The 26,816-nt window shown below is 49.7% G+C and overlaps 1 protein-coding gene across 4 annotated transcripts in view; it reads right to left on the reverse strand.

The window, feature by feature from the left end:
* Nucleotides 1-265: 265 nt before the first annotated feature.
* The window catches only part of ST8SIA5 (ST8 alpha-N-acetyl-neuraminide alpha-2,8-sialyltransferase 5), a 90,211-nt gene continuing 63,660 nt past the window's right edge, over nucleotides 266-26,816 (reverse strand). For all 4 annotated transcript variants that reach the window (XM_054460947.1, XM_054460946.2, XM_054460949.2 and 1 more), the window contains 5 exons: nucleotides 25,353-25,439; nucleotides 21,869-22,013; nucleotides 19,283-19,395; nucleotides 15,050-15,142; nucleotides 266-13,562 (listed from right to left, as the gene is read on the reverse strand). In XM_054460947.1, the coding sequence (XP_054316922.1) occupies nucleotides 13,094-13,562; nucleotides 15,050-15,142; nucleotides 19,283-19,395; nucleotides 21,869-22,013; nucleotides 25,353-25,439 (907 nt within the window). In that variant the 3' untranslated portion in view covers nucleotides 266-13,093. The remainder of the gene's footprint in view (nucleotides 13,563-15,049; nucleotides 15,143-19,282; nucleotides 19,396-21,868; nucleotides 22,014-25,352; nucleotides 25,440-26,816) is intronic.

Genomic DNA, 26,816 nt, shown 5'->3' on the forward strand with positions numbered 1-26,816 from the left:
CAAATACAAAACAGAAACATGCCCAAAAGCAGGAGTCTGAAGGCAGTGGGGTCATGGAAACACCAGTCCCTGGGAATTTGCAGAAATCATGGGGAAGGCTTTGGGCTTTTCCAAGATGCAGATGTGGGGACTCCAAGCAATGTTAACTACATTTCATGGGGCAAACAGTTTCAAGCCAGGTATTTTGCACATAAATGCAAACAACTTTTGATATAATTCTGTCTTAAATACACTCAAGGAGATTGGCATTGAACGAAGTTTTTTTGTTTGTGTGTTTGTTTACAAATGGGTAATTAGTACTCAGATGCCCTCAGTGTGACTTTGGACGTTGATAGAGCTGCTTTGCTTAGAGAAAGGCAGGTCTGCATAGCCATGGGATCTGCTTCCATTATGAGTGCGTCTCAAACCCACCTGTCCCAGGCAGCTCCAGCCCTCAAGGCAGGTAGCTCCAGCCCTCAGGGGCCCTCTGTCCTCCTGCAGAAGCTCCAGAATCCTCTCTCCATGTCATTGTACACCTTCATACACTGTCAATTCAGCATGCCACTCAACTTGATCTTGATCTGGGCTCTAAGCCCCTGCTGTGAGCCCACCTACTCCCTGGGTCAGATGGCTACTCCTGCCAGCCACCCACAGGTCTCCTGATTCTCATGTGCCCCCAACACTGCCCAAAGGTGTGCCCAGGATGGCCATGGGCTCTTCACAATACCTGGCAGCTCTGCACATTGGGCTGTGCTGCTGTCAGCCCAGTGCAGCCCAATCCCCATAAACACACACAAAAACACACATGCGCACACACACACACACACACACAGCCACAGCCAAAGAGTCTTTGCTAGATGAACCATTTGACTGGTTTTATTAGATAGAAACTGAGGGCCGTTCAAACACAGTGACAGATACAAAGTACCCTGATGATGTTTTTAGGCGTAGCATCACAGTCATCACTTCAGAATCACTACTCAAGGACAGCCACACACAAGCTGGAATTATGCTACAGGAGTTTGTATAAACCACTGCTCCCAGAACAAAATTTGCATAAAAATAAAATCAGGCCTGCAGCCCCCATGTCCCCAAACTGTCTTTGAATGGCACAGCCTTTCTCTCCAGGCCCTGGGGAGGGAGAAAATCAGCAGAGCAAGCAAGGGGCTTTTCATACAGATGGTGTTTCTCCACATCCTAGCAAAGGATGTCTCAGGCCTCCCTTCTCTTCTCCATCAGGAAAGTCTCCACGGAGTGCGGTGCAGTGTGACTCGGCTCTTTGAGAGGAAAGCAAGGGAGGGAAGGGGCTGAGGAAGGGAGGCATGCCACGTGGCCGCTTTTTCTTCACACGCAGGAGGCCACTCAGAAATGAGCTGGTGCACCAGCCACTCAGAGAGAGATCCGGCTGCCTTCATGAGGGCTCCTGGACAGGGCTGCCAGGAAACTGACACCAAGCCTGGGCTGAAGCCATCTCCAGGCACAGCCACAGGCACCTGGCTCCAGGGCAAAAGGTTTCCACAGCCCCCGTGCTGACTCCAGCGTCTGTCCTGGCTTTGTTTGGGGAGGGAAGTGGCGGGAGATTGGTTCCAAACTGTACCATTGAACAATCCATTGTATGCTTATTGAGATACAGTGTTAATTTTTAAGAAAATACATAGACAAATGCATATATTTCAAAGTTCAAACAATACTGTATTGAAGAAGAGTTGTGGCTCTCTGATGGGAGGTGAGTCAGTTCCAGAAAGGGAAGCTGCAGGCCACCAAAACCCTACCAGGTCCCTAAATTGTATGTGCAGAGTGTGGGAGCCCCAGGGGGCACCAGCTGCCCCATAAAGTGATCTTGAGCAGAGGGACTTGCCCAGAAGCCAGCCACAGTGAGGGCCAGACATCCCACTGGAGAAGAGTACAGGACAATAGGCTCAGGAGTCCGGGGTAGGCTGGCAGGAGCTGCCACTTGGGACCCCCCCAGCTGCCTCCCACATGGCCAGAGCAGCAGGGGGCCAGCACCATGGTCCCTGACCCCAGCTTGCCCCGCTCTCCTGCTTTGCTCAGGCTTGTGGCCTTGGGTGACTCTGCCAGATACAACTGCCTCCCTTCTGTCCCACTAGGTTCAGCCACTCAAGGCTGCTGGTTTGGGTGCCCTGAGCTTGGCCCCCAAAGAGGAATGAATACGAACAGGTCCCTCCACACAGGTGCTTGACAGGGCATGAGGCCAGGGTGAAGCCCAGGCCTGGAGCAGACTCCAGATCAGCCTAACAACTTCAGAGGGGAGAAAAAGGTGCCTTAGAGGGCTACAGCGGGACACTGGCCACCATCCCCTGCCCTCCAGTCCCTCCCACCTTGAGGAAGCCTGGGAACCCAAGAGGAGACGTCCGCCACCCACCATGGGTGCCCTGGGCACACCATGCTATCTTTCTGGGCCTCGGCAAGGAGGGTTGATACTGTCTGCCCTGTCCTCCTTGCAGGAACGCAGCAAAGTCCAGTAAGAAAATGGATGGTGAAGGTGTGGGGAGAGTAAAAGTGTCACTTTTCCCCCAAAAATGGTCATATTCTTAAATTCACCAAAAAACACCCAGGCCTGAGTCGCCGCAGAGCCAGCATACCCCTAGCTGAAGCCCTGACCCTCCTGCCCCACACAATAAGGACAACACAAGCAGAATCAGAGGTGCAGAAAGAGGATGACCAGCCACACCGTCACCCACACTGCAAAGTCCCTTGGAGGTGAGAAGGTGGAAGGGGGCTTGTCCCCCAGCCACCCGCCCTTTTTTCTTAGGAGAGAGGTAGCAAGAGAGTCTCCAATGTCAGGGGGAAGATGTTAAGTTCAAAAGAGTGAGTTTGGCCAGGCGCAGTGGCCCACACCTATAATCCCAGCACTTTGGGAGGCTGAGGCAGGAGAATCATGAGGTCAGGAGTTCACAACCAGGCTGGCCAAAATGATGGCCCAGTCTCTACTAAAAATACCAAAAATTAGCTGGGCAAAGTGGCGGGCGCCTATAATCCCAGCTACTCGGGAGGCAGAGGCAGGAGAATCACTTGAACCTGGGAGGCGGAGGTTGCCGTGAGCCGAGATCACGCCACCGCACTCCAGTCTGGGTGACAGAGTGAGACTCTATCTCAAAAAAAAAAAAAAAAAAAAAAAAAAAAGAGTGAGTTTACTCATCTCACCTATCCTGCATCATCAGATCATCAACTGTTTCATTTATGTGAACTTCCAGGTCACTGAACATTTATCTTTTAAGCACCAAGACTTTTGTGAAAGCATTTTAAGTGTTTGGGGATGGAAATAATTCTAAAGTGGATAAAACGTAGCCCTGCCTTCTTAGACAGTGTATTGAACAGTGTTGGAACGCTTTTTTACCTCTGCATGTCCTGGATGTCACAGGGTGAACTGAGCTGAAATGCTGTGTTGCTCCTGGGGTTATTATAACATATTCTCCCTCTCTTTCCCACTAAACGACCAATGAACTCAGGCTACTTGATGGTTCCTGAGATATGTATTTAGTTTTGGTCTTTTTTAATTATTATTTTGAGACTGGGTCTGGCTCTGTCACCCAGGCTGGAGTGTAGTGGTATGATCTCAGCTCACTGCAACCTCTGCCTCCTGGGCTCAAGCCAGTCTCCCACCTCAACTTCTTGAGTAGCTGGGACTGACTACAGGTGTGCTTTTGTATTCTTTGTTGAGACAGGGTTTCGCCATGTTGCCCAGGCTGGTCGTCAACTCTTGAGCTCAAGCGATCTCCTGCCTCAGCCTCCCAAAATGCTGGGATTACAGATGTGAGCCACCATGCCTGGACATATTTTCTTATCCTTAGTTTTTTTTTTTTTCCCCCAAAGACAAGCTGTCTTTGAACAAGTAAACTAGTTTTGGTCTTCTTAATGCCATCACAATTTAGGCTATTTGCTGCCACTTCTTGCTTTATCTAGCACGTGTCATCATTCTCTTAGTTTGCTTTGTCATTAGAAACCAGAACCAAGTTCACTAGAACTGAATTCAAAATCAAAGCAAATGCCATGAGATATATGATGTTAGCGAAATGGTTGGCCCTTGATACACAGCTTTATAGCTTCTATTTTCAGGAGCTCAAAATTATTTTCCTTCAACTGAGTCCTCGGTTACCTGGGGGCTGAGTGAATTTGCTGGGTTCGATCCTAGGAAGTGAGTTGTGTTTTCACCCTGCCTCAGTAAAACAGTAACCATTTATACTTTAAATAAGTCTTTGAGATCTCCAGAGGTTCTTGTCAACTTTGTGGCTGAATGTGGAATTCTGAGCTCTCATGGGGGTTGAAGTTGCCCACGTTGCTGGGGGCATCTTTGGAGGAGGGAGAATAGATTGAGACAGAAACCAGGTACTAACTCTCTGGTTTCAGCTCAAGCCTGTTCCAAAGTATGATAGAAAAGGAAATGCATAAAGAAGTGAGGCTCGAACCCTAGCTCCTGGGCTCACGGCAGTCCTGGTGCTGTGGTGTGTTTCCTCATTGCTACCTTCCATGTTTGTGCACAGATGTGGAGGTGGGCAGAGGGCTGGGTCTGCATCAGAAAACCAGGCTTTCCCCCAGGTGGACCAGACAGGTCCTCCCCATGCTAGAGGGCCAAGTGTGCAGCACTCAGATCCTACCCAGCGCCGGTCACAAGGTGACCCTCACCCAGGCACAGGCTGAACCTATTGCTGCAGACCCACCAACCCCTTAGCTAAGATCACAAAATGCATCCTAATCTTAGGCACTGATAAATTGTTAATTCAGGCAGACTCTGAGGCTCCTAGCCCTGGGAGAAGAAATCTATGTTACTTTGCTTTAAAAATATGTCATAATATTTATCTGAATGCTAAAATGTTCAGAAAAAGAAAAGCTGGTACCTTTAAGAAGTCTCACGCCTGAATCAGACTGAGGAAGGAAGGGTCCACCAACCTCCAACCAGGAAACAGAACAGGGCAGCAGAACAGGGCCAATCTCATTAAAGGATCATCTAGAGCCATGAGCCTCCAAGTGCAGTCCCTGGACCGGCATCGGTATCATCTGGGAACTTGTTAGAGAGGCTCCACCCTGGCCTCACCAAATGAGACTCTGGGGCGGGGCCCATAATCAAGGAGCTCTCCAAGAGATTCTGAGGCAGGCTCCAATTTGAGAACTGCTGACCTGGAATAGTGGTTCTCAAGGCTGGCTGCACATTAGAAACATCTGGAGAATTTGTGAAATCCTAATATTCAGGTCACATCTCAGACCACCTGACTCAGAATGTCAAGGGGTGGGGTCGCATGCGTATTTCTTAAAGCTCTTCAGACGACTACAACGCGCACCGCACCGAGGCACAGACTGCCTGCCTTAGGGTAATGACTCCCAACCATGTGAGATAGAACCACTTAATGAGATCTTTCAAAATAAGGACACCAGGCCCTATCCCCAGGCCTGCTGAATCAGATTCTCTGGGAAGTTAAGGACCCGGCTTGGGGATTATTTTATAAAGACTTCCAGGTGATTCCTATGTACACACAAGGTTGCAAATGGCAATTCTAGAGAAGACAGAACTTTTACCCCAAAGCTGAACAGATCATTTAGTTGAAGGAAATGAGAGATTTGTTGCCATGGGAACCATCTTCGACTGAAGAGAGAGTCACTGATTTCTGGCTTTTGTGGCCAACAGCTAAGTCATGGAAGTGTATGTTTTTGTTTTTGGTTTTTTTCCTTTGAAATAAAAAAAAAAGAAAGGTTCTCAGAAGAGACTGTGCAGGGGAAAATATCTAAAGACTTCTAAAAGATCAGCAAGGCTACTGTCTCTCAGGACATGCTGGCCAGGATGGTGGAGCCTAGGTGGCAGAGCAAGGCCAGGTCTGCACTCTCCCTCAGCAAAGGGGCCAAGGTCTCAGGAAGTCAGGGGCCAACGACCAGCCCAGGACAACTGCCCAAGGCAAAAACGAAAACAAAAATCAGATTTCTGCTTTAGGGACACCCAAAACAGTTAATGTCATTTGAGAGCTGCTTGCACCTAAGTGATTCTAAGAAGTCTTTGGTATACTATGCTAAGTGACATAAGCCAGTCATCAGAGAGACAAATATTATATGATTCTACTTATATGAGGGACCTAGAGCAGTAAAATTCATAGAGAACGAAAGTAGAATTGCGATTGCCAGGGCCTGGGGAATGGGGAAGTGAAGACTTGTCATTTAATGGGTTTAAAGTTTTCGTTTTGCAAGATGAGAAGAGTTCCAGACACAGAATGTACAACAGTGTGAATGTACTTACCATTACTGAACTGTACACTTAAAAATGGTTAAGATGATAAATTCTATGTTATGTGTATTTTACCATAATTACAAATGAAAAAGAAATCTTTGTTCATGTTAAAGCAAAACCAATTTTGTAAATGTTAGATTCCCAAGCACTTGATTTTTGTTGCTAGGTACATAGTGGGTTATATATTATATTTGTATGTACAGAAAAGGCAGAAGTTGGGTTGTGTGCCAAATTCCTGTTTTCATTCTTTTCCTACTCAAGGCTCCAGTCCGAATTTCAAGCCATACATGGCCACTCAACTGGTGGCAACTTCTGAACCACAAGCAGTTGTATGCTCAGGGAACAGATAGGGCCTCACACATGCTGATTGCCAGGTGCCACCTCTCCCCCACGTTCTCAGTCCATAGTTTTAACAAGCACCCAGGTGATTCTGATGCAGGCCATCAGAAGGCCATCCTACAGGGCATCCTAATAAACCCATGTGATCTTCAAAGGGTAGACTGTAGATCTATACTGTAGATCTATACTGTAGATCTATCCAGTCTACCCTTTGAAGATCACACTGTAGATCTATCCAGTCTACCCTTTGAAGATCACACTGGTCTGTTAGGATGCCCTATAGGATGGAATCAGCCTCCACAGACTGGCCTCGTTTGACTAGACCTCTAAACAATAGCATGAGGCACACCCTGGCCACTAGTGCACCCCTCGCCTGGCCTCACCTGACCCCTGAGCCACAGTTAGCCTCTTCCCAGAGGGTGCTCTGGTTACAGGGAGGAGACTAGGTCAGGGCATGTATTGAGCTCAGAGAAGCAGCACCTTTTCTCCCCCAGGAAACAACCCCATGCTCCTGGCCTTCCCCTGCGCATCTGGAGCAGACATCCTGCAAAGCTCAGCTCACCTGTTTCCCAGCCAAAGCATTCAGCATGTTCCTCTAGTTTTTGAAACACCGTTGATAAATCCTTCTTACATTGCTTCCCAGGCTGCACCTCAGCCACAGTGATGTAAGATCCTGACACGTTTGTGTGGCTTTGAGGAAGGGAAGAAGTAGACAAGAAGAAACATAGAAAATGTCTCTCCCTTCTTTCATTTAAACTGGAGGAAAAAGGATTGGCTAGCCAGCAAAAAGCAGACGAGCAGGATTATAATGAGAGAAAACAAAAAGAGGCTAGCCGAGCCCATAAGCCCCCACTAGACAGACATTTCAGCCTCCTGAGCCCCGAGCTCCCCTGGACAGGCAGGAGGAGTCTCTGCCTTCCTGGGATGTGCTAGGTAAAAAAATCAATAGAGGACTCTCCTCAGCTGACAATTTCCCCAAGGTGTTACTCGGTTTATTAGCGGGGTCTGCTGAACTGCTGGAGTCCCCCAGGAACCAGAGACCTCATTACTGTAGTAAACACGTGTTGAGTGGCCATGGCATGTGCTTCCCCGCCAGTGCTGGCAATACAAAATGAGCTTAGATATCGTGTCTTCCCTTGGGGAGAAGGCAAACCTTCTATCAAGGACACACGGGCCCTTATGCTGTGTGCTGTGAGGATGTCCTAACGGAGTCGGTGATGGTTGCAGCAGAAGCACAGAGGAAAGAGTGCCCAGCCCAGGTCTCTAGAGGGGAGGATGCAGGGGACCATTACCTGACTTCCGCAAAAGTGGCCAGATAAAAGGAAGGAGAGAGGAAGTTAGGAGTGTGAGGGCCATTCCAGGTGTTTGAACAGAGTGTGAAAAGGTGCCTGGAATAGTATGGGATAGGGCAGGGAGGTGGCAGGAGGATCTCTGGGAAGGTGAGTAAGCCAGCTTGGGACATTCCCTGCATGACTTGGCAAAGAACCTGAAGTTTATGGTACAGGCAAGCAATGGGCCCCACAAAAGGTATTTTTGGAAGGTTATTCTCTGAAAGCAGAAAGATCCATCAGAAGGGTCTGGGTTAGGGCAGTAGCAGAGGGTTTGCAGGGAGGGAATGACTTAAAGGGATGTTTATGAGTTGGAACTGACAAGATAAGTGAACAAATAGACATAAAGAGTGAAGGAGAAGGAAGAGGCAAAGGTGATCCAAGTTTTGGGCCAAGGCAATCTGTGCTTGCTAGTGTCTAGTTTGTGCTGGGCACTGTGCTAGGCATTGTACAACACTATTTCACTTAGCTCTGCAACAGCTGTTGAGGTTGGTATCCTGTCCTCATTTCAGATGATGAGTCCAGAGCCTCCAGGGGCTTCCGGAGCTCCCCCAAGTTCACACAGCTACGAAGTAGTAGGAGGAGACTCTGAGTTCAGATTGTTCTTTTAATTATACCAGTTGAGGACATGTTGAGGTCTGAGATGCTGTGCAGACACAGACATGCAGGAGGCCACAGTGAGCACGCTTCCAATGCTCCTAGGGAGGACTGGCCTGCAGGTAGAGGGGTTAAGATGCCAGGGCAGGAGATACTTAAGGCTGTGAATAGATGAGATTTCTGCAGGAATGCTCCTAGGAAGAGAAGAGAACCCTGAGGAAGCTTCACAGAAGATGAATCCACAAAGGAACCTGAGAAGGAGCATTCAGAGAGACAGGAGAAAAGTCAGGGAAGAATAGTCAGAAAACAGAAGAGGAGAGGACTTTAGAAAGACCAGAGAGACTGGGCACAGTGGCTCACACCTGTAATCCCAGCACTTTGGGAAGCCAAGGCAGGAGGATTGCTTGAGCTCAGGAGTTCGAGACTAGCCTTGTCAACATAGCAAAACCCCATTTCTACAAAAAAAAAAAAAAAATTCAAATTAGCTGGGAGTAATGGCATGTGCCTGTGGTCCTAGCTACTTGGGAGGCTGAGGTGGGAGGATCACTTGAACCCAGGCGTCGAGGCTGCAGTGAGCCATATTTACATCACCACACTCTAGCCTGGGTGACAGAGGGAGACTCTATCTCAAACAAGCAAACAAAAAAGACCAGAGAGGCCAACCTTGTCAAATGTTACACGGATGTCAAGGATGATATCTGAGAAGTATCTGCTGCTTTGCTGGTTACACTTTTTATGCTGCCAACCTTCAGAATTCGGAACTGACTTTGGTCATCCCCTCCTCCTCCTCTCCCAGATAACTGTTCCTGAGACTGGATTTGACAGTGTTCAGCACAACCAGCTCCCACGTATGTTTGTGGGATTCTTCATTTAACATCTGTACACACACACACACACACCAGACCACAAACTCCCAGAGGGCAGGGACGACGTTTTGTTCATCGCTAGTTCCCCGGCACCTGGCAACATGCCTGGCACAACATGAGCACTCAATAAATATAATTTATTCACCAATTCACTCACTAAATTGGCCAGCACTCTACTATGCCTCAATTGTTTCTAAGCACTGCTCTGCTTCCTCCCTGCTCTCAGCAAAGTCAAGGGCGATGAGCACATGCTGTCTCTGGGCACCAGGTGATTAGTGGGCAGAGCTGCCACAGCAGCGTTGCTGAAATGGTCTCAGAGGCTGCCTCTGACCTTGAGCCACCTTTCTTTGTGCTTGGCTAAGCACTGAGTCATTTACTTGTTTTTGCTGCCTTTCAAGCCTGGAGCAGTGGGTTTAGCACAAAGGAAGACATGATGGTTGTTTTGTTTACGGGGAATCATTTCCCTTAAATAATAATTCAATGGGTAGTCTGCACTGCATGGTGGCGTGGTGACAGGGCTGTGGAGGAACATGGCAGAAGGCTTCCAGAGTCAACACCAGGTCTCTCTGAGCCTTTGAAAAAACGTTTTTCTTATAAACACTGGCTGCAGGAGAAAAACTATATCCTCAAAGTCGGGAGACTGGTGAGTCCCAGTTGAGCCACAAGCTGGCCATGTAGCCCTGGGCAAGTCATTCGTGTTGTCACTTAACATGTGCTATTTCTGGGCATCTTTCCTCACCTTAAAAATATGACGATGACCTCAGTTCCCCTCCAATGCCACTTTGGGTAAGTTGCTACTGCTGTAGGGGGCAGGGTTAGGGAGAGGCACCTATAAGCACAGGCTGCTTCCCGGACGATGACAGCCTCCTAGAGCATTTGTCCCTGGAGGAGGGCCCTGTACTATCCTGCAGGGGCATCTTGGTTGGGATCCCTCGTGTTCTGGTGTCACTGTCTGGGAAGCTAAGACAGAGGTTTGGAGCACAGACTTTGGGGCTCTACAGATCTGGGTGCAGTTCCCTCCATTGGGTGCCATTCCCTCCATTGGGTGCCTGACCAAGGGCAAGTCCTGGAATTGCTCTAAGCCTCGGTCTCCTCATCTGTACAATGGGAGCCTCCTTACCCAAAGGGGTCTCATGATGATTACAGGAGATAATATAGGGAAAGTGCTTAACGTAGCTTGACAAATGCTAGCTATTATAATAAGAAATATTAATTATGGCTTAGATCCATTCATCATGAATGTCCCCCCAAAATAAGGAGATTGTACAGACCCTGAAGATTTTTACAAAGCTTCTAGTTGTAGAGATGAGGAAACTGAGACATTGAGGGAGAGGAAGGAGTGGCCCTAAGACCCACAGGCAGGAATATGGCCAGCAGCCAGGTGTCCCAACTCCTCTGTGGACTGGATCCCGATGCTCCAATCCTCAGCTCCTACGAGGGCCCTGGCTGGGGCAGATTCCAACCTGCAACACCCTCGGCTGTGGGAATCCTGATGTCTGTGTCACCAGGGAGCCTCCCCCAAACACTGCCCATCTGGAACATAAATAGTACCCAGAGGGCTTCCAGTAGAGGGCTCTGTCCACAGCAGGCACTCAGTAGAGCCCCAGGCATGACTTGACCCAGGTCACATCTTTGCTCTGGGCCTGTTTCCTTAAGTGGAACAAAATGGTCTTTAAGAACCTAGTTTTTATATTCCATGGTTTCAAGAACTGGGTTCAATTAACCATGCAGTGGCTAGAAATCTCAGTTAACTGGAATCTTTCCCAGAAATTCCCTCCCTGGGAGAAATAGGCAGAGCTCAAGAAACTAATAACCATCCACTGTCCTTTGCAGTTCTTCCCGGTTTAGCAGGTGTTTGGGATCATTTCACTCCCTTGGCTACTCCCCTACATTCCTGACCAGCAGACTGAGGCTCAGAGCCACCTGAGGTTTTCCCAACCAGGACCAGAGCTCAGAATGCAGGTGAGAGTCAGCATTGAGAACAGTGTTGTGCACAGGGCACAGGTTCCACAACAACCCACCCACAGGAAGCACAAGACAAGACACAAAAGTTTGGCCAAGAACGGAGCCCTGGATCAGGAGCCTGGAGGCCTGGGATAAAGCCTGCGCGCTCCTCGTCCCTGACTGGCTCAGCCAGGGGGCCTGTCAAATGAGGTGACTGGATAGCAGATCCCACTCCCTGATAGACTCTTACAGCTCCTAACCCTCCCAGAGCACCCAGCATGTGGGACTGGGCCTATAGTCTCTGGGCCCTGCACCCCAAGAAGACACAGATAATGCCTTTGGTTATCCTATGTCTTCCTAAGTCCAACCACAGACCAAAGCAGAATAGGCTTTCCAGAAATGTTTAAGGGGAGGAAGAAAAGAGGAAGGGAGGGAAGGGGAAAGGGGAGGAGGTAGGGAGAAAGGAAGGAGGGAGGGAGACAGGTTGCCAGGCAGGTAGGCTGAAGTCCTCCTCCCAGCACTAACATCCTATGATTCCACAAAGCTAAGTTCTAAGGCAGTTAGTTCACCAACACTGTCTCTTAGACACCATCCCATTTATGGTGGAAACACCACAGGGAGAAGCAAAGGGAATTAATTTCAGATGTGAAACGACATGTGAACCCCTCTCTGCCTAAGCCGGGCTGACTGCCCCAAGCCCAGGCCCTGAGGTCCGCTGTGAGAAGTCCCGCCTTCACAGCAGAAGCCTCAGTGATGCTGGTGTCGGAGGCCACAACTCGCTTCTCTCTGCTAAGCTCACCGCCTGACATGTCAGTGCTTTCCAGCCCAGAGCCTATGGTTCCGACTGAGGAACATGATACAGCAGGATTCTGCAGGATTCAGAGACATGAGAGGAAGAGGTCTTTATAAATAACTCCTGGTTTAAATGGAGCTGAAAATAGGGAGACAAAAGAGGAAGCCAATTGCTAAGCACTTATTGAGTCAATAACATTGGCTTGGAAGCCATAGTGCAAGTGGCTGGTTTGGTTTATTTCCTTCTCATCAAAAGAGCTAACGCAGGATTGAACCTGGGGGCACCAAGACTGCATGTTTGTCCGAGGATGTGTCTGAAAGGATGTGGTGCTTCTCAGATGATGACGTCTCGACTAAGACATAACCCAGGCCTTGCGTTAGATCTCTCGGTGTCACAGAAGAACCTGTTGGATGGTGTGGCTTGGCTGTTAAGTCCCTGGACCTCTTGAGATCACTTTCTTCACTGGAAGGTCTAGTCACTGGCTTGGCTTCTAAGCTCTGAGATTTAGCTAGCAATTCATAGCTAAGTCCTCGATATAAAACTCAGGAACCAAAAGTGTGAATAAAATCTTGACTGGGCTCAAGTGTCCTGTGAAGTGTCCTGTCTCCACTCTCAGTTCCATTCTGTGTAGGGCCTTCCTTCAGCTGCAACAAGGGCCTGAAGTTTGTGCTCTCTCTCGGATGACAAAATTGGGTGGAAATGTGCTTTATTCACTTGCCGTCCCCAGGGCCCCAGATCTTGGGGTGTGGCCCAGCAGCATGCTAGCCAGGGCAGGTGGAGGCACTGGGCGGACGCACCAGTGGGGGCCAGGCCAGGAGGCTCAGCACAGAGCTGACTCTGCCCCGGTTCCTAACCCTGCCTCCCCACCCCAGGATCCAAGTACAGGGCTGAACTACGGAGGGAGAGACAGCCTGAACGCCAGGCCCCCACGCTGCCCGGTTCGGGGCTCCCAGTTCCACCGGGAGGGACAGCAGGAGAGGAGGCGCCGCTTGCCGGGCAGCCTGGCCGGCAGCCATCAGCAGCAGCTGCAGGTGCCCGTGTGCACGCGGAGGATGCCTCGGCTGTGCAAGTGCAGGAAGTTGAAGATCTCCGAGGGCATGGCGTGGAAGCCGGGACGCGGCTTGACGTTGTCATAGTAGTGGTGAGTGATGTAGAGGCCCGAGGGGTTCATGGGGAAGGCCCAGAAGCCGAAGAGGTGCACCTCCTCACAGAGCTCCAGCGCCGCAGTGACCAGAATGAGGCCGGTGCTGATGCGCTTGGCGCGCACCCCCAGGCTGAGCCAGTAGCGCGACACGTTGACCAGGTACTGCGGGTGGAAGTAGTAGACAGCTTGCGGCGACTCGAAGTCGTCCAGCACATACTTGACGCGGATGGACACGTCGGTGTTGCGCGTGTTGTAGAAGGCAGGCAGCAGCACCGACGCGTTCTCGTACACCTGCAGCACGCGGTAGAACGGCCGCCGCCACTTCTCCAGCTTGTGGAACCTACGCAGGGTGCGAGTGAGAGGTGAGCGCCCACTCCTCCGTGCCCCCAGGCCCCTCGCTTCCCCACCCTTGCACCCCGGGGCTTTGCAAAGGACGGAAGGGACTAATAAGGCCACCTGCCTCCTGACACCTCACGCACCTGTGCAGATGAAGGTGAGACCTCTCTCAGGGGCAGTTGAGTTCTTGTAAGTGGGTGCAGGAAAGGGCAGTTGGGATCCAAAGGGACAGATATCCAGGGTGTGGCTGCAGGGGGCAGGGCAATGCTGAATCCAAAAGGATGAGGGTGGCCCAAGGGAGGCTCAGCAGGGAAGTGGCTGCGGGAGTGAAGGCTTGCTCTAGAGGCCTCACGCCATTCACCTGTACTGTCATCCCCAAGCTCCCCAGGGACAAACCCCAAATGCAGCTGCCTGTCCTGACTCAGACGCTTCCTCTCCTGCAGCCTCCGTGTCTCTCTCACACACTAGTGTGCTGTTATTTTTAGAGACATGGTCTTGCTCTGTCATCCAGGCTGGAGTGCAGTGGTGCAATCATAGCTCTATGCAGCCTCGAAATCCTGGGCTCAAGCAATCCCCCCACCTTAGCCTTCTGCGTAGCTGAGACTGCAGGTGTGCACCACAACACTTGCCTATTTTTTTTTTTAATTTTTTGTAGAGACCAGGGACTAGCTATGTTGCCCAAGTTGGTCTCGAACTCCTGGCCACAAGCCACACTCGCCTCAGCCTCCCAAAGTGCTGTGGTTATAGGCATGAGCCACCACGCCTGGCCCCATTTCTTTACATTAAGCAGCCTTCCCTCTTGGGCCCTCTCTCACGTCTCTGAGCACTCCTTCACTCGGTGACTTTGCTGTCTCTTCCCACCCCTTAAATAGCTGTTCCCTGGGCATCTGATCCAATTCAATGACCCCCTCCTCTCATCTCCCACTGTCCCCTCCTCTTACATGTCCTCTGACCTGGTTGGTGTGACTATGCCCAGGGCTAGGGTTTCAACACTTCCCCTAAAACCTTCCACATGAACCCCAGGAGGGGAGCCAGGAGGAGAGCTGAGATCTCAGTGTGAGCTTCTCCCCAGTACCTCCTGGACACAGCCAGGTAGGGAGCTGCCTGCTCTGGTCACACCCTGGAAAGCTGTCCCACCCATCTCTAGGTGAAGGTAGTGTAGACCAGCACCGTCCAAAAGAGCTAATGCAGGCCACATATGGAATTTAACAATGTCTGAGTAAGCACATGTGAAAAAATAGAAATGGGTGAAGTTTTTATATTTTCTTTAACCCACTATTTCGAAAATACTATTACTTCAACAAGTAATTAATATAACAAGTTAATTAGATATGTTATCCTGTTTTTGTATTAAGTCTTTGAAACCCAGTGTGTGTTTTACACTCACAGCCAGCACATCTCCAGACTAACCACACTTCCAGTGCCCAGTAGCCGCATGTGACTATTGGCTACCATTTTGGACAGTGCAGCTCTAGAAAGAGGGCCACTAACCTCTCTGTGATGATGCTGGGGTTCACAGTGACCACATCCGTCTTCACCCCCACGTCCATGGTGTACTTCTCTGAGATGGGCGGCAGGTTGCACCTGCAGAAGAGAAAAGGCAGCCCAAGGTGGTTGGTCATTCAATAGGTCGGGCTGGGGAGGGTGCAGGGGGAGGGGAGGGATGGTGATCATGTGGGCAGAGGGATGCAACGGCAACCAGCTAGGCAGGTTCTCTGTAGCCAGGTGATAAGACAGTGGTCCTTCTGCTCCTTATCAGGCACTGGTACAGCCAACAGGCCTTGCTGAAGTTCCAGACATATGGGGCAGAGAAACCACCGGTTGTAAAATGCAGTTACAAGCTTGGGTAGTCCCTGGACCTCTGGAGGATGGGATTATGGCTCTCAGAGGACAGGTGGCAGGGGAGCATCTCCTTTTCTAGGGAGCCAAGACTTCTCTGAGGAAGCAATGCTTGAGCTGAGGTCTGAAGGAGGAATTGAGCAAAAGTCCTGTGGCAGGAGAAGGGCTAAATAAACATGGGATATGTTCGAAGATGCACCTTAGAAATGCAACACATATTGCATGCAAAAGCAAGTTGCCACCATTTGTAGAAAGCCCCATAGTAGGAAGAGTAATAGCCCCCAAAGGCGTCCATGTCCTAATCCCTGGAACCTGTGACTATGCAGCCTTACGTGGCAGAAGGGACTCTGCAGCTGCAATTAAGTTTAGGATCTTGAGATGGAGCCATTGCCCTGAGTTATCTGGGGGAGTCCAGTGTCATCACAAGGGTCTTTATAAGAGGTGATGTGACAACCAGGGAGACAGAAGTATGTGGCAACAGAATTGGAGTCAGAGAAAGAGACTGGAAGATACTCCACTGTGGGCTTTGCCATGGGCCAAGGAATGCAAGGAGCTTCTAGGAACTGAAAAAGGAAACAAATTCTCCCTGAGAGCCTCCAGAAGGGAATGCAGTTCTGCAGACACCTTGATTTTAGTCCAGTGAGACTTCTGACCTCCAAAACTGTAAGATAATAAAATCCGTGTTGTTTAAACCACTAATTTGGTGGTATTTTTTATAGCAGCAATAGGAAACGAATACGACCCCAAACAAGCATAGTTTAACAATACATTGTTCAGGGGTACATCTACATATGACAAAACAGTTTTTAACAATGAGAGAATGATTAAGTACTCAATTCAGGGTAGCTATACCTTCAGGGGGAAACAGAGGTAGAATGGGAAGGAGCACACCAGTTGATACAAAGGCTCCATACAAACATTCAACTTCTTAAATCAAGTGGTTGGTCTACAAATATTCATTTTATTGTTTTGCTTCATACTTATGTGGTACAAATATTCTTCGCATCAAATACTACATAATGAATGAATGAATGAATAATAAATTTTGAAATAAGCGGGTGTTAGCCAGGTGAATGTGGAACTCATGAGCGTTCCAGACACAGATCCTGTGCAAAGGTCCTGTGGTAGATGAGAACAGGAAGCACCCAGGAGTGACTGTGGCCAGGTGACTGGAGCACAGGCAAGGTGGGAGTGGTACAAGCTGAGGGCAGAGAAGGAAGAAGGGGCCAGACTATAAGGGACGGTGGGCCATGTGAAGAATGTGGCCTTTCGTCAAGGAGAAGCCATGGGTTTAAGGAATAATTGTGCAGAAGAACCCTATTCTATAACAGGACCAGGACTGTCACCTACTTTATGATCCAACCACACCCCTGTCTATCAGACCACTATGAAAGGCAGGTTTTATATTGTCCTTAAAGATTGAGCATGGGAGGGGGAGGGGTGTCTGTAGTCAATTACCATTTTTTGAGCATCTGTGGCATGCCAGGAACTTTCGTAGTATTATATGAGACATCAATAACCTCGGGTGGCAGATATTAGGCTCACTGTGTTGCAAATGAGAAACCAGGCATTCAGAGGGTCAAGGGACTTGCTGCTATTAGGTGGTCAAGGCAGGGTGGAGGACGGGCCTGTCTGACTCCAAGCCTAGGTCTTGGGCCTGTCTGACTCCAAGCCTAGGTCTTGTTCCTAGTGCAATAGCATCTAGGACATGCCTAGAACAGGACGGAGTCTCAGGGCATCTTGGCGTGCACATACAGGCACCCAGCAAGGCTTTGCTGCTGCCGCACTGCTATGACGATGATGACGATGAGGATGGAAGGGCCCACAGCATCTCCAAAAGTAGCACAAACAACTGTGTGCTCTTACAGATCTTAACAGATCTTAGGTGGTGGGACAACAGACAAGCCCCTTTGAGGGAGACGTTTACTGTCATATTATCGAGCTAGAGAAATGACTTGGTATCACAGAAAGAATGCAAGACCAGAACTGTATCCCATTTCTGACTATGACTAGCCCCATGACCCTAGCAAGGAATATCATCCCCTCCCAAAAAATTGTTTTTCATCTGTAAAATGAGAGGAATATTTTAAAATAACATTTTCCTTATAATAAAACTTAGTATGTGTCCTGCATTGTTTGAAGATTTTAAACATATTAATTCATTTATTCCTCATACTGACCCCAAGGGGTAGTTACTATTATCATCCTCATCTTTCATTTTAGGAGATAAAGGTGGAGTGGCTAGGTAACTTACGCAAAGTAACACAGCTTTTTCTAACTCAAACCAGGCTCCCCAGCTTCAGAGCCTATGGACAGAACCACTATACGCTCCACTTCTTAGCCCTGAAAATCACACAAGTCCATTCTTTCATTCACGCCTTCATTCCTTCATTTAAGACTAATTTTTCTGAGTAGTTATGTTGTGCCAATTACATCAGTTACTGTAAATAGAAGTTCTCTTTGTGTTTCCAATCTGCAAGAGCGAGACCACTCAGCGGGTCCCTGGTTATAGGGTTGGGTGTTAAAGGCCACATGATAGGTGGACACCAGGTTCCGTGGGAGCCCAGAAAAGGGTGCAAGTGGGTTTAGGCAGGGAAGGAGTGGGTGATTCTTGAGCTAAGCTTGGAAGGACAAGTGGCAGTTGGCAAAGCAGGATGTAGGGGCTGAGGAGACAGCATTCCAGGCAGAGGGAACAGGACCTGGAAGGGCAGTTGCTGGCATTAACTGGGCTCTAATGGTGTGTCCAGTGCTGGAGGCACTAAGAGCTATACAATCATTATGTGATTTAATCCCATAACTGATGGAGCTGCTATCCTTATCCCCATTTTGCAGATGAGGAAACCAAGGCCCAGAAGGGTGACATGACATTCCTGAGGTCATGTGCCTAGCAATGCTGGAGCCTGGATCAAAGTTCAGGGAGACCCCAGAGACCTGGGCTTCTCCCCAAAAGACCATCTTGAAAGAGGCTTTCCCTGCCTTCCCTGGCAGGAATGTGGCTGGGATAAGGAGTCAGTGAGGGCCAGAGATTTAGGTGTTGGAGGAAGCTTAACCTCCAATGCTGGACTCGACTAGGCGTCCACAGGGAGCATGTGGGCAGACTCCAGATCACAGAGAGAGGTGTGTCTCTCACGCTCCGCCTGTGACAGGAGGTGATGCAGGGTGTCCAAGGCTTCCTTCTTCTAGAGACAGGGGCTGGGGTTGGACAGCCAAGAACCCAAAATATGCAGGAGTCCCTTTATTTTAGGACCTCAAATCACACCAAACCTGCTTTACCCTCCCCAACCTGACATCGACTGAGTGGCCCGAAGATTGTGGATCCATGCTTCATGCGACCCCACTGCAGACTCAACCCAAGTCTCTTTGCTTTAAGCTCTTATTTTCAACCCACCTTCTTCACCCAAGCTAAAGATATAAATGAAGATCCACAAAGAGATAAGAGGGGGGCTTTACGGAAGGAAGAAGTGCAAGGACCAGTCTCTGGCTTAGTTAAAGCCAGGGTGAAGCCAATATTGGTGTCTGCCACAAGGCTGCCCTGGTTCCAACCAGTGCTTCTGGAAGGGTAGCACCCACCCAAGGAGACGGTGCCCAGAGGATCTCCCGACACAGCTGCAAGCTCCTGAGTCCTCAGTGCCTTCAAATCTGTGATGTCCTTTGCTCTTAACACATCTCCCATTGTGCAGATGTGGAAACTGAGGACCTGGGAGTTCAACGACTTCCCCAAAGGGATGGAGCTGGAGAGAAGAAGGGATATCCCAGACCTGAGGGTCTGCAGGGGTGGGAAGTAGGGATTACTTGCTTAAAGGGTAGCATTAGGGCACCGGGGGAAGAATATGGAGGAGGAGGGCCACGGGGTAGCAGCAAGGGCAGTGCCAGGGTTTCTTTTACCGGAAGACGAAGTCGGCGCTGTTGATCTCCCTCCCGCAGCGGCTGTTCTTCAAGATGCCTCCGTTGCCCACCACAGCACACTTCTTAAACTGGGACCGGTAGTAGGGCATGTCCTGGGGGAGGCACAGGCACAGTGTCAGAGCCAAGCCACCCCCTGCCTCGACCTGCGACTCTCACCTCTGCAAGCACACCCACCTCTATTAGCTCCTGGCCCCAAGAGGCAGCCTTGTGGGGAATGTGGGAGAAAAGCGGCTTTCCACTTTACAGATGGGAAGAGTGGTTGAGAGTCTTGTTACTATTAGATGGCCCCAAAGGCCACTCCCATCCCTGACGCCCAGGGCCTGCTAGGCAGCTTTCCTCCTGGCACACAGCGGCTGGCAGCCCTGCACGAAACGGGCCAGGCCTGCAGCCTGGGCTTCTGGTGGGACCAGCAGCCAGGCGGGGTCTCATGGAGTATCACGCTGCCCTGGGACCATCAGGAATCAGGCTAAATTTAAGGGGGACTTCTGTGGGAGACTGTCCTTATTCGTGGTCCATTTTCCCTGGATGGACAGGCCCAGTGAGCCAAGACAGGGTAAACAGGGGCATCTTATAGCCAGTGGATGAGTAAACTGCACTGTTAGACTTGTACCAGAGAAAGGAAAAAAAAAGTCATTTTCAGAAAAATCATCAGAAGTTTATTATGTTCTATATGGCTGTTTCCTAAGCTTCTGTAAGTTAAGAATTACCTGGGATACTTTCTGAAAATATAAATTTCTGGGCTCCATCCCAGCACCACAGAATCAGAGTCTCACAGATAGGAGGCTGGGAAGCTGAATTTTTTACAAACACAAAGAGATACTTACATTTAGAGAAGTTCAGGAAATGTGATTCTATGTCACATTGTTTTAATTCAGGGACAAGCGAACTACATATAGCCCGTGGGCCACATCTGGCCTACCGTCTGTTTTTGTGTAACTTGCAAGCCAGGAATGGATTTCTTATTTTTAAATGGTTGGAAACAACCCAAAGAAGAAACTATTTTGTGATACATGAAAACTATGTAAAATTCCAATTTTGGCATCTAATAGGATTGAAAGTGTTACTGGAACATAGCCACTCTCATTTGTTTACTAATGTCTGTGGCTGCTTTTGTGCTAGAATGATAGAGGCGAGTAGTAGTGACAGCGAGACTATGAACTGCAAATCCTAAAAGAGTTACTGCCTGGTGCTTTCTGGAGAATGTCTGGTGAGCCCTGTTGTCTGTCCCTGGCCTTCAGCGGTCCATACGCCGGTTCTCCTTGGATCTGTATGTCATACTAAGTTGTGTTACACCCACTGGCATTACCTGCGTGAGATGCAAATCCACCTGCTGTCACCAGCCTCATGTTCCAGGCCTTGTAAGACCCACCTTGTAAAGGTGTCTCAACACCATCCTCCCTTAGGGCCACAGTGAGTGAGAACACGTTTGACACCACTCACCTGCAGCTCCTCCCCCACATCCCCAGAATGCATGAGTCTTACCTATACACTCTGGTACCAGTCACAGAATGCAGGGAACTCTGGGTTTTGTTTCGCACTCAGCCAAGAAGCAAGGCAGCCAAGGCCTTCAGATTTCATCCAAAAAGACCTCCACATGACCCCACTCAGAATTTCTATAAACTACATTCACTGAGTGCTGTCCTGGGCCCAGAGCTCTCCTGAATGTGGTTATGAACACACCCATGCAACCTTCCTCCTCTTCAGAGTCCATACGCCACCTGGGTAATTGCCAGAACTGGCTGAAAGCACAGGTTCCAGTGCCCCTGCTCTAAGAGTAGTGTGGTGAGTCTGCACCAACCGTCAGCCCAGGTGATTGCAGGTGCTCGGCATCAGTGATCTGAACAGTTCACGTCTGCTGCTCCCTCACTGCGGTCCTCAATGGCCAAGGTCAGTGATCTGAACCATTCAGGTCTGCAGCTCATTCATTTTCTGGTCCTCCATGACCAGGGAGCCACCGTGCCAGCCCTGCACAGCCTATCTCCAGAATTCTTTTATGTGAAAGGAAAAAAATAAATATCTATCTTGATTAAGTCTCTGATATTTTAGATGTTCTGTTATAATCAGCCAAATCTATTCATAGTCCAAGCCCCAGTGTTACAAATAAGGAGATTGAGGCTTTGAAAGACAAAGTATCTGCCCACGGTCATCCAGTGGGCTGAATCAGAGTCTAGATCTGCACTGGGTTGTTCTTTTTTGTGCTCACAACCTCTGCATGTGCGTTTGCTCTTGTGCCTACCTTAGGTCGGGGACAAATGCGTTGTCATTCTCTCCCTATATGCAGGATATCCTCTGCAAGCAATGCAATACCCAGAATTTTCTAGTCACTTTCTCGCCAAAAGTCACTCAAATCATAGCCAGTTGGCAGTCATGGTTCTCAGACAGAACCCCCAAAGAAACCCAGAGGGTGGGCTTCTGCACCTCAGACAACTGGTCAACCAGGACCAAGACAACTGAGTCCGGAGGACAGTGAGTAAGTCAGGCAAAACCCCAGGGGCATTGCCACGGAGGGCTACTGCTGGGTCGGCTCCCTCGCCCCACCCAGACCGCCCCCGCCCAAAGCAGCACCTTGGGAAACATGCGGAAGATCTCCTGGTTGATGTGGTAGATGCCACTGGTGTCCACCTCATACTTGAGCTTTGTCCCCAGGGGAGTGTTCTTCTGGGTGGTGAAGAGAAAGGCAGGGGCATTGCAGCACCTGGACAGAGTAGACCTGCCAGGCAGGGAGACAGGCAGGAAAGATGTGATGCAGGAAAGACGTGATACAGGAAAGACGTGATGGAGGGCAGAGCACAGCCTCACGGAGAACAGAGGGGTGGAGCCGAGGCCTCTCCTGCCCACCCATCCCCACGCTCGCCCCCACCCTGCATGGAGCCGAGGCCTCTCCTGCCCACACATCCCCACGCTCGCCCCCACCCTACATGGAGCTGAGGCCTCTCCTGCCCACCCATCCCACACACGTCCCCACCCTGCATGGAGCCGAGGCCTCTCCTGCCCACTCATTCCCAGGCTTGCCCCGACCCTGCACCTCTGCTCATGCTGTACCCTCCCTTTTCAACGCCTCTCCCAAGGCCCCTGCCTTCTGCCACTCATTCAGGGCCCAGGCCAGGTTTCTTTCCATGAAGCCCCACCCAGCTGCCCCTGTCTGCACTGTATGGAACTCCTCGACGGAGCCTGAGTCCTGGCCACTAATAGAGGGTGAGGAGGAGCTTTCCAAAGAGCTCCCAGCCAGGCCTGGCATGGAAACTTGGGCTGCCGTCCTGGTGTCAAGAGGCCTGGATTCTCGCTTCTGCTCTGCCCCCACCAGTTGTGAGGCTACTGGAAGGTCTCTCTCTTTCTCTCTGGGCCCTAGTTTCTTCATACAGGCTTGGCTCTTCTACCTCTAATCCTCTGTAATTTGTGATTCCAGCTTGCAAAAGCCAGGAAGGTTTTATGCTTTTTTTTGGTTTGGTTTGGTTTGGTTTTGAGACAGGGTCTCACTCTGTCATCCAGGTTGGAGTTCAATGGTGCGATCTCGGCTCACTGCAATCTTCGCCTCCTGGGTTCAAGCAATTCTTCTGCCACAGCCTTCCAAGTAGCTGGGATTACAGGCAAGCACCACCATGCCTGGCTATTTTTTTTTTTTTTAGTAGAGTCAGGGTTTATCCATGTTGGCCAGGCTGGTCTCGAACTCCTAACCTCAGGTGATCCACCTGCTTCAGCCTCTCAGACTCCCAAAGTGCTGGGATTACAGGTGTGAGCCACCATGCCCGGCCTATAATTTTTTTTTTTTTTAAATTTCACCTCTTGCAGGTACTTCACTGGGAAGCCTAGCTGGCTCCCAGTCACAGAAAGCAGAATTTCCTGTGGAGAGCTGGGTTTCAGAATGTAACTGAGGCTTCCCAGAGAGGAGGCCAGAGGCCTGGCAAGGCAGGGCCATGGATTGGCATTACAAACCAGCATCTGGGCCTTTTAGCTTTGCTAGTTCAGAAGCTCAGTCTTGTCAGTCCACTGGAGATCACTCCTATTGAGGGATACTGACTCACACTAACCAAGCTCATAAGTGACTGATATACAAACCAGAATGTCAGTGTGCCTATTTGTAGGCAGCAGGGTGGGAGAAGGCCTGTTACAGGATTCCTTTCCTGTAATTCGAATGCTCATGCCTGCCTTCTAGCACCCACCTGCCACTCCCTCATGGCACCACGTTCCTGCCAGCCTGAATGAAGCATCTCATCATTGTTCCATGAGCTTGAAATGAGAGCAAAGGGAGGCAATGACCAGCCTGGAAGGTTTTCTCACTTACAGCATGGCAAGGCCTGATGTCACTGCCTTTTCTCACACCTGAAACTGCTCCACACCCCTCACGCCCGGAGCGCCACCCCTGCACTGTGCTGTCTTGTCCCTGCCAAAGGCTCCCACACTCATCCCTGTTTTTCTCTTGCCACATCATTTCCCTGTTGCTTCATGTTTCCTGAGATATGTGAGTCCTGCTGCTGAGACTTTTTCTTTTTTTTTTTTTTGAGATGGAGTCTCCAGCCCAGGCTGGAGTGCATTGGCATGATCTCCGCTCACTACAACCTCCGCCTCCCGGGTTCAAGCAATTCTCCTTCCTCAGCCTCCCAAGTAGCTAGGATTACAGGCGTGCACCACCACACCCAGCTAATTTCTTTGCATTTTTAGTAGAGACAGGGTTTCACCATATTGGCCAGGCTGATCTTGAACTCCTTTCCATCTGACCTCAGGTGACCTCAGGTGATTCACCCGCCTTGGCCTCCCAAAGTGCTGGGATTATAGGCGTGAGCCATCATGCCTGGTCCACTGCTGAGACTTCTATTCTGCCCTAAGTCTGGACAATAGGCTTTTGCCTCTCACTGACCTGGTCCAGGCTGAGTGTTTTATCAGCCATACTCTCAGTGTGTCAGGTCTCACTCGCCCCCAGGGGCACCTCTGTGCAGTGTACACAGTAACATTTCTAAGGGGCCAATTGGCAGCACAGGTTATGGTTCTATTCTCTATTCTCCCAGCACTTTGCTCAAGCTCGTGTTCTGTTTTTTATGATAGGTGAGTCTCTGCAAACTACTGTCAGGCCTTTGCTGGGTTTCCGTAGTCTCCCAGAGGCCTCTGGCACCTGATCTTCAAGTGTTAGCACTTTAAACATTCACATTTCTGAAAATGTGCCTCTTAAAACTACTACTCTACCTCTAGACTTGGTCTGGAGCTGCAGCAAATTGGAACAAATGATTTATAAAGGAAAAGCTTAGTCATCTTTGCGTTTCACAATCTTGTGCAGGACTCCTTCATGCTTAGAGCTCCTCAGTACATTTAAACTTGGACCTGAGTGCTGAAATCCAGTATAGACACAAATTGCCAGATTACATCAACTCCATAAAATAAGGTCTACCTGCACTAAAAATAATCCCATAAGCTCACAGAACTTTAGAGATGGAGAAGACCCTAAAGTTCACCATCCATCAAAAAGAATTTTTGGACATCTGTTGTTTGCTGAGTTCCCACAGGACAACTTTAAGATGCAGCTCTTACCTCTCTGGGAGTTTATAATCTGCTCATTTTGGTTAGAGAGCATTTATAAAATAATCTGCAGCAGGGCTCAAATGTCGCATGGAGGCTGGAAGAACTCAAATGCTCTGAGAAGCAGAGAAGCTACTGGGTCAGAGCGGCTGCCCCAGGACAGGGGAGGTGAGGACCAGGAGGCCATAGAGGATGCGTAATGCACCTTCACACAGGCCTGCTGGAGACCGCCGGCACATGCTTCCCTGCTAATAGCCTCAGTGAACCTCAGCTGTGTACTGGAGATGGCACCACCAACCTCACAAGGCTGCTGCAAGGACTAAGGGAGACAAGGTGGAGGACAGCACCTGGGCAAGGTGCCCGCCTCAGACTGCATGTTGAATCAGATCCCCCCCACTGCCCGGATTCCTAAGCCCAGTCAGGGCCTGCTCTGGGGAAGATGCCCGCTGAGAGCTGGGCCTTGCAGGACAACGGAGACCAGAAGAGGTGGCAGTGAGTAGAATCATACAAGGAGAAGGGAGGACAGACGAATCATAGATACTTGAACTGGTTGGCCTCAGAGATGTTCATCGCCCATTTGCACATCTGGAGGCTCTTCCACCTGTCGAACAGCTCTGACTGCTTCACCCTTGGGAGTAGAGGACAGAAGAGTATATGAGCAGGGCAGGCGGGACACAGCGCGATCATTCCCAGAAATGCTCCCTCCTGATCTCCCATAGGCCAAGTCCAGTCCTGGGGCTGGCCCTTGGCATTGACCATGTTTTCTTTTCTTTCTTTTTTTTTTTTTTTTTTTTAAGACAGGGCCTCACACTGTCATACAGGCTGGAATGCAATGCAATGGTGTGATCTCAGCTCACTGCAACCTCCGCCTCTGGGGTTCAAGTGATTCTCGTGCCTCAGCCAACCGAGTAGCTGGGACTACAGGTGCGCCACCATGCCTAGCTAATTTTTGCACTTTTTGGTAGTGATGGGGTTTCACCATGTTGGCCAGGCTGGTTTTGAACTCCTGACCTCAAGGGATCCTTCCGCTTCGGTCTCCCAAAGTGCTGGGATTACAGGTATGAGCCACCGTGCCCACCTGGTATTTTCTTATTTTCTGTATTCCTGGTGCTCTGGCACCTGGTGCCTTGCTAATTCCTAGTTAGCAAACAACTGTCCTGCAAGCGTGCCTTTCATGTGCAAACCAACCAATCGGAGCCCACACCCTCAACCACCTCCTCATTGATAGGCCACCATCCCCTCCCCGCCCCCCACCCTAATCATCCCAGGGCCAGGTATCGGACAAACAGAGGCAGTCCCTATGTCTCAGAGCCTGCCAGAATTATTCAAACTAGCCAATCCTAACCTGGCTACACTGCTGACCCTGCCTTGTCCATTCCTTCCCACAAAAACCTCAATAGTCTCACCCACGCTTTCCCCTCACTGCTGCCTCCTGACCGGCCCTGGGGCTGCCCTGCAGGGCGTGCCTCCTGTTTCTAGGGATCTGTGAGTATAACATCTTACTTCATGATGGTCATTTTCATGTCTGCGTGTCCTACCATACCTGATTAAAACAAATCCCAGAAACACTTTGAAACCTTCTTCCTCACGTGCCCACCCCCCAGGGCTTGCATAGTTCTCTTGGGAACATCTGTCTATAAAGAGAGTCAGACCCCAGTGGAACACCCATCAAACACCCACACAGTTCAGCACACAGTAGGGCTCATGAGCAGGGCATGCCCTTCTCTTTCTCCCTTCTCAAGGATGGATCACAGTTTCCAAATGACAGAAAGGATGAGATGAGAAACCTGAGACTGCCTCTTCTCCCTGAAAAACCCTCGGCCAGCCTTTATGCTAGTTGGCATTTAAACATCTCAGCATCATGACATTCTAAAGCACTCTCAGGAAAGGGAATGTCTAAACCACACAGCATTCTCCCTTTGACCGAAACCTGCAAAAAGAACTCATTTTTAATTTACACATTTTCATCGACTTATTTATAATTATGCATACATATAATCGTTTC

Source organism: Pongo pygmaeus, chromosome 17, assembly GCF_028885625.2.
Source record: "Pongo pygmaeus isolate AG05252 chromosome 17, NHGRI_mPonPyg2-v2.0_pri, whole genome shotgun sequence".
Taxonomy (NCBI): domain Eukaryota; kingdom Metazoa; phylum Chordata; class Mammalia; order Primates; family Hominidae; genus Pongo; species Pongo pygmaeus.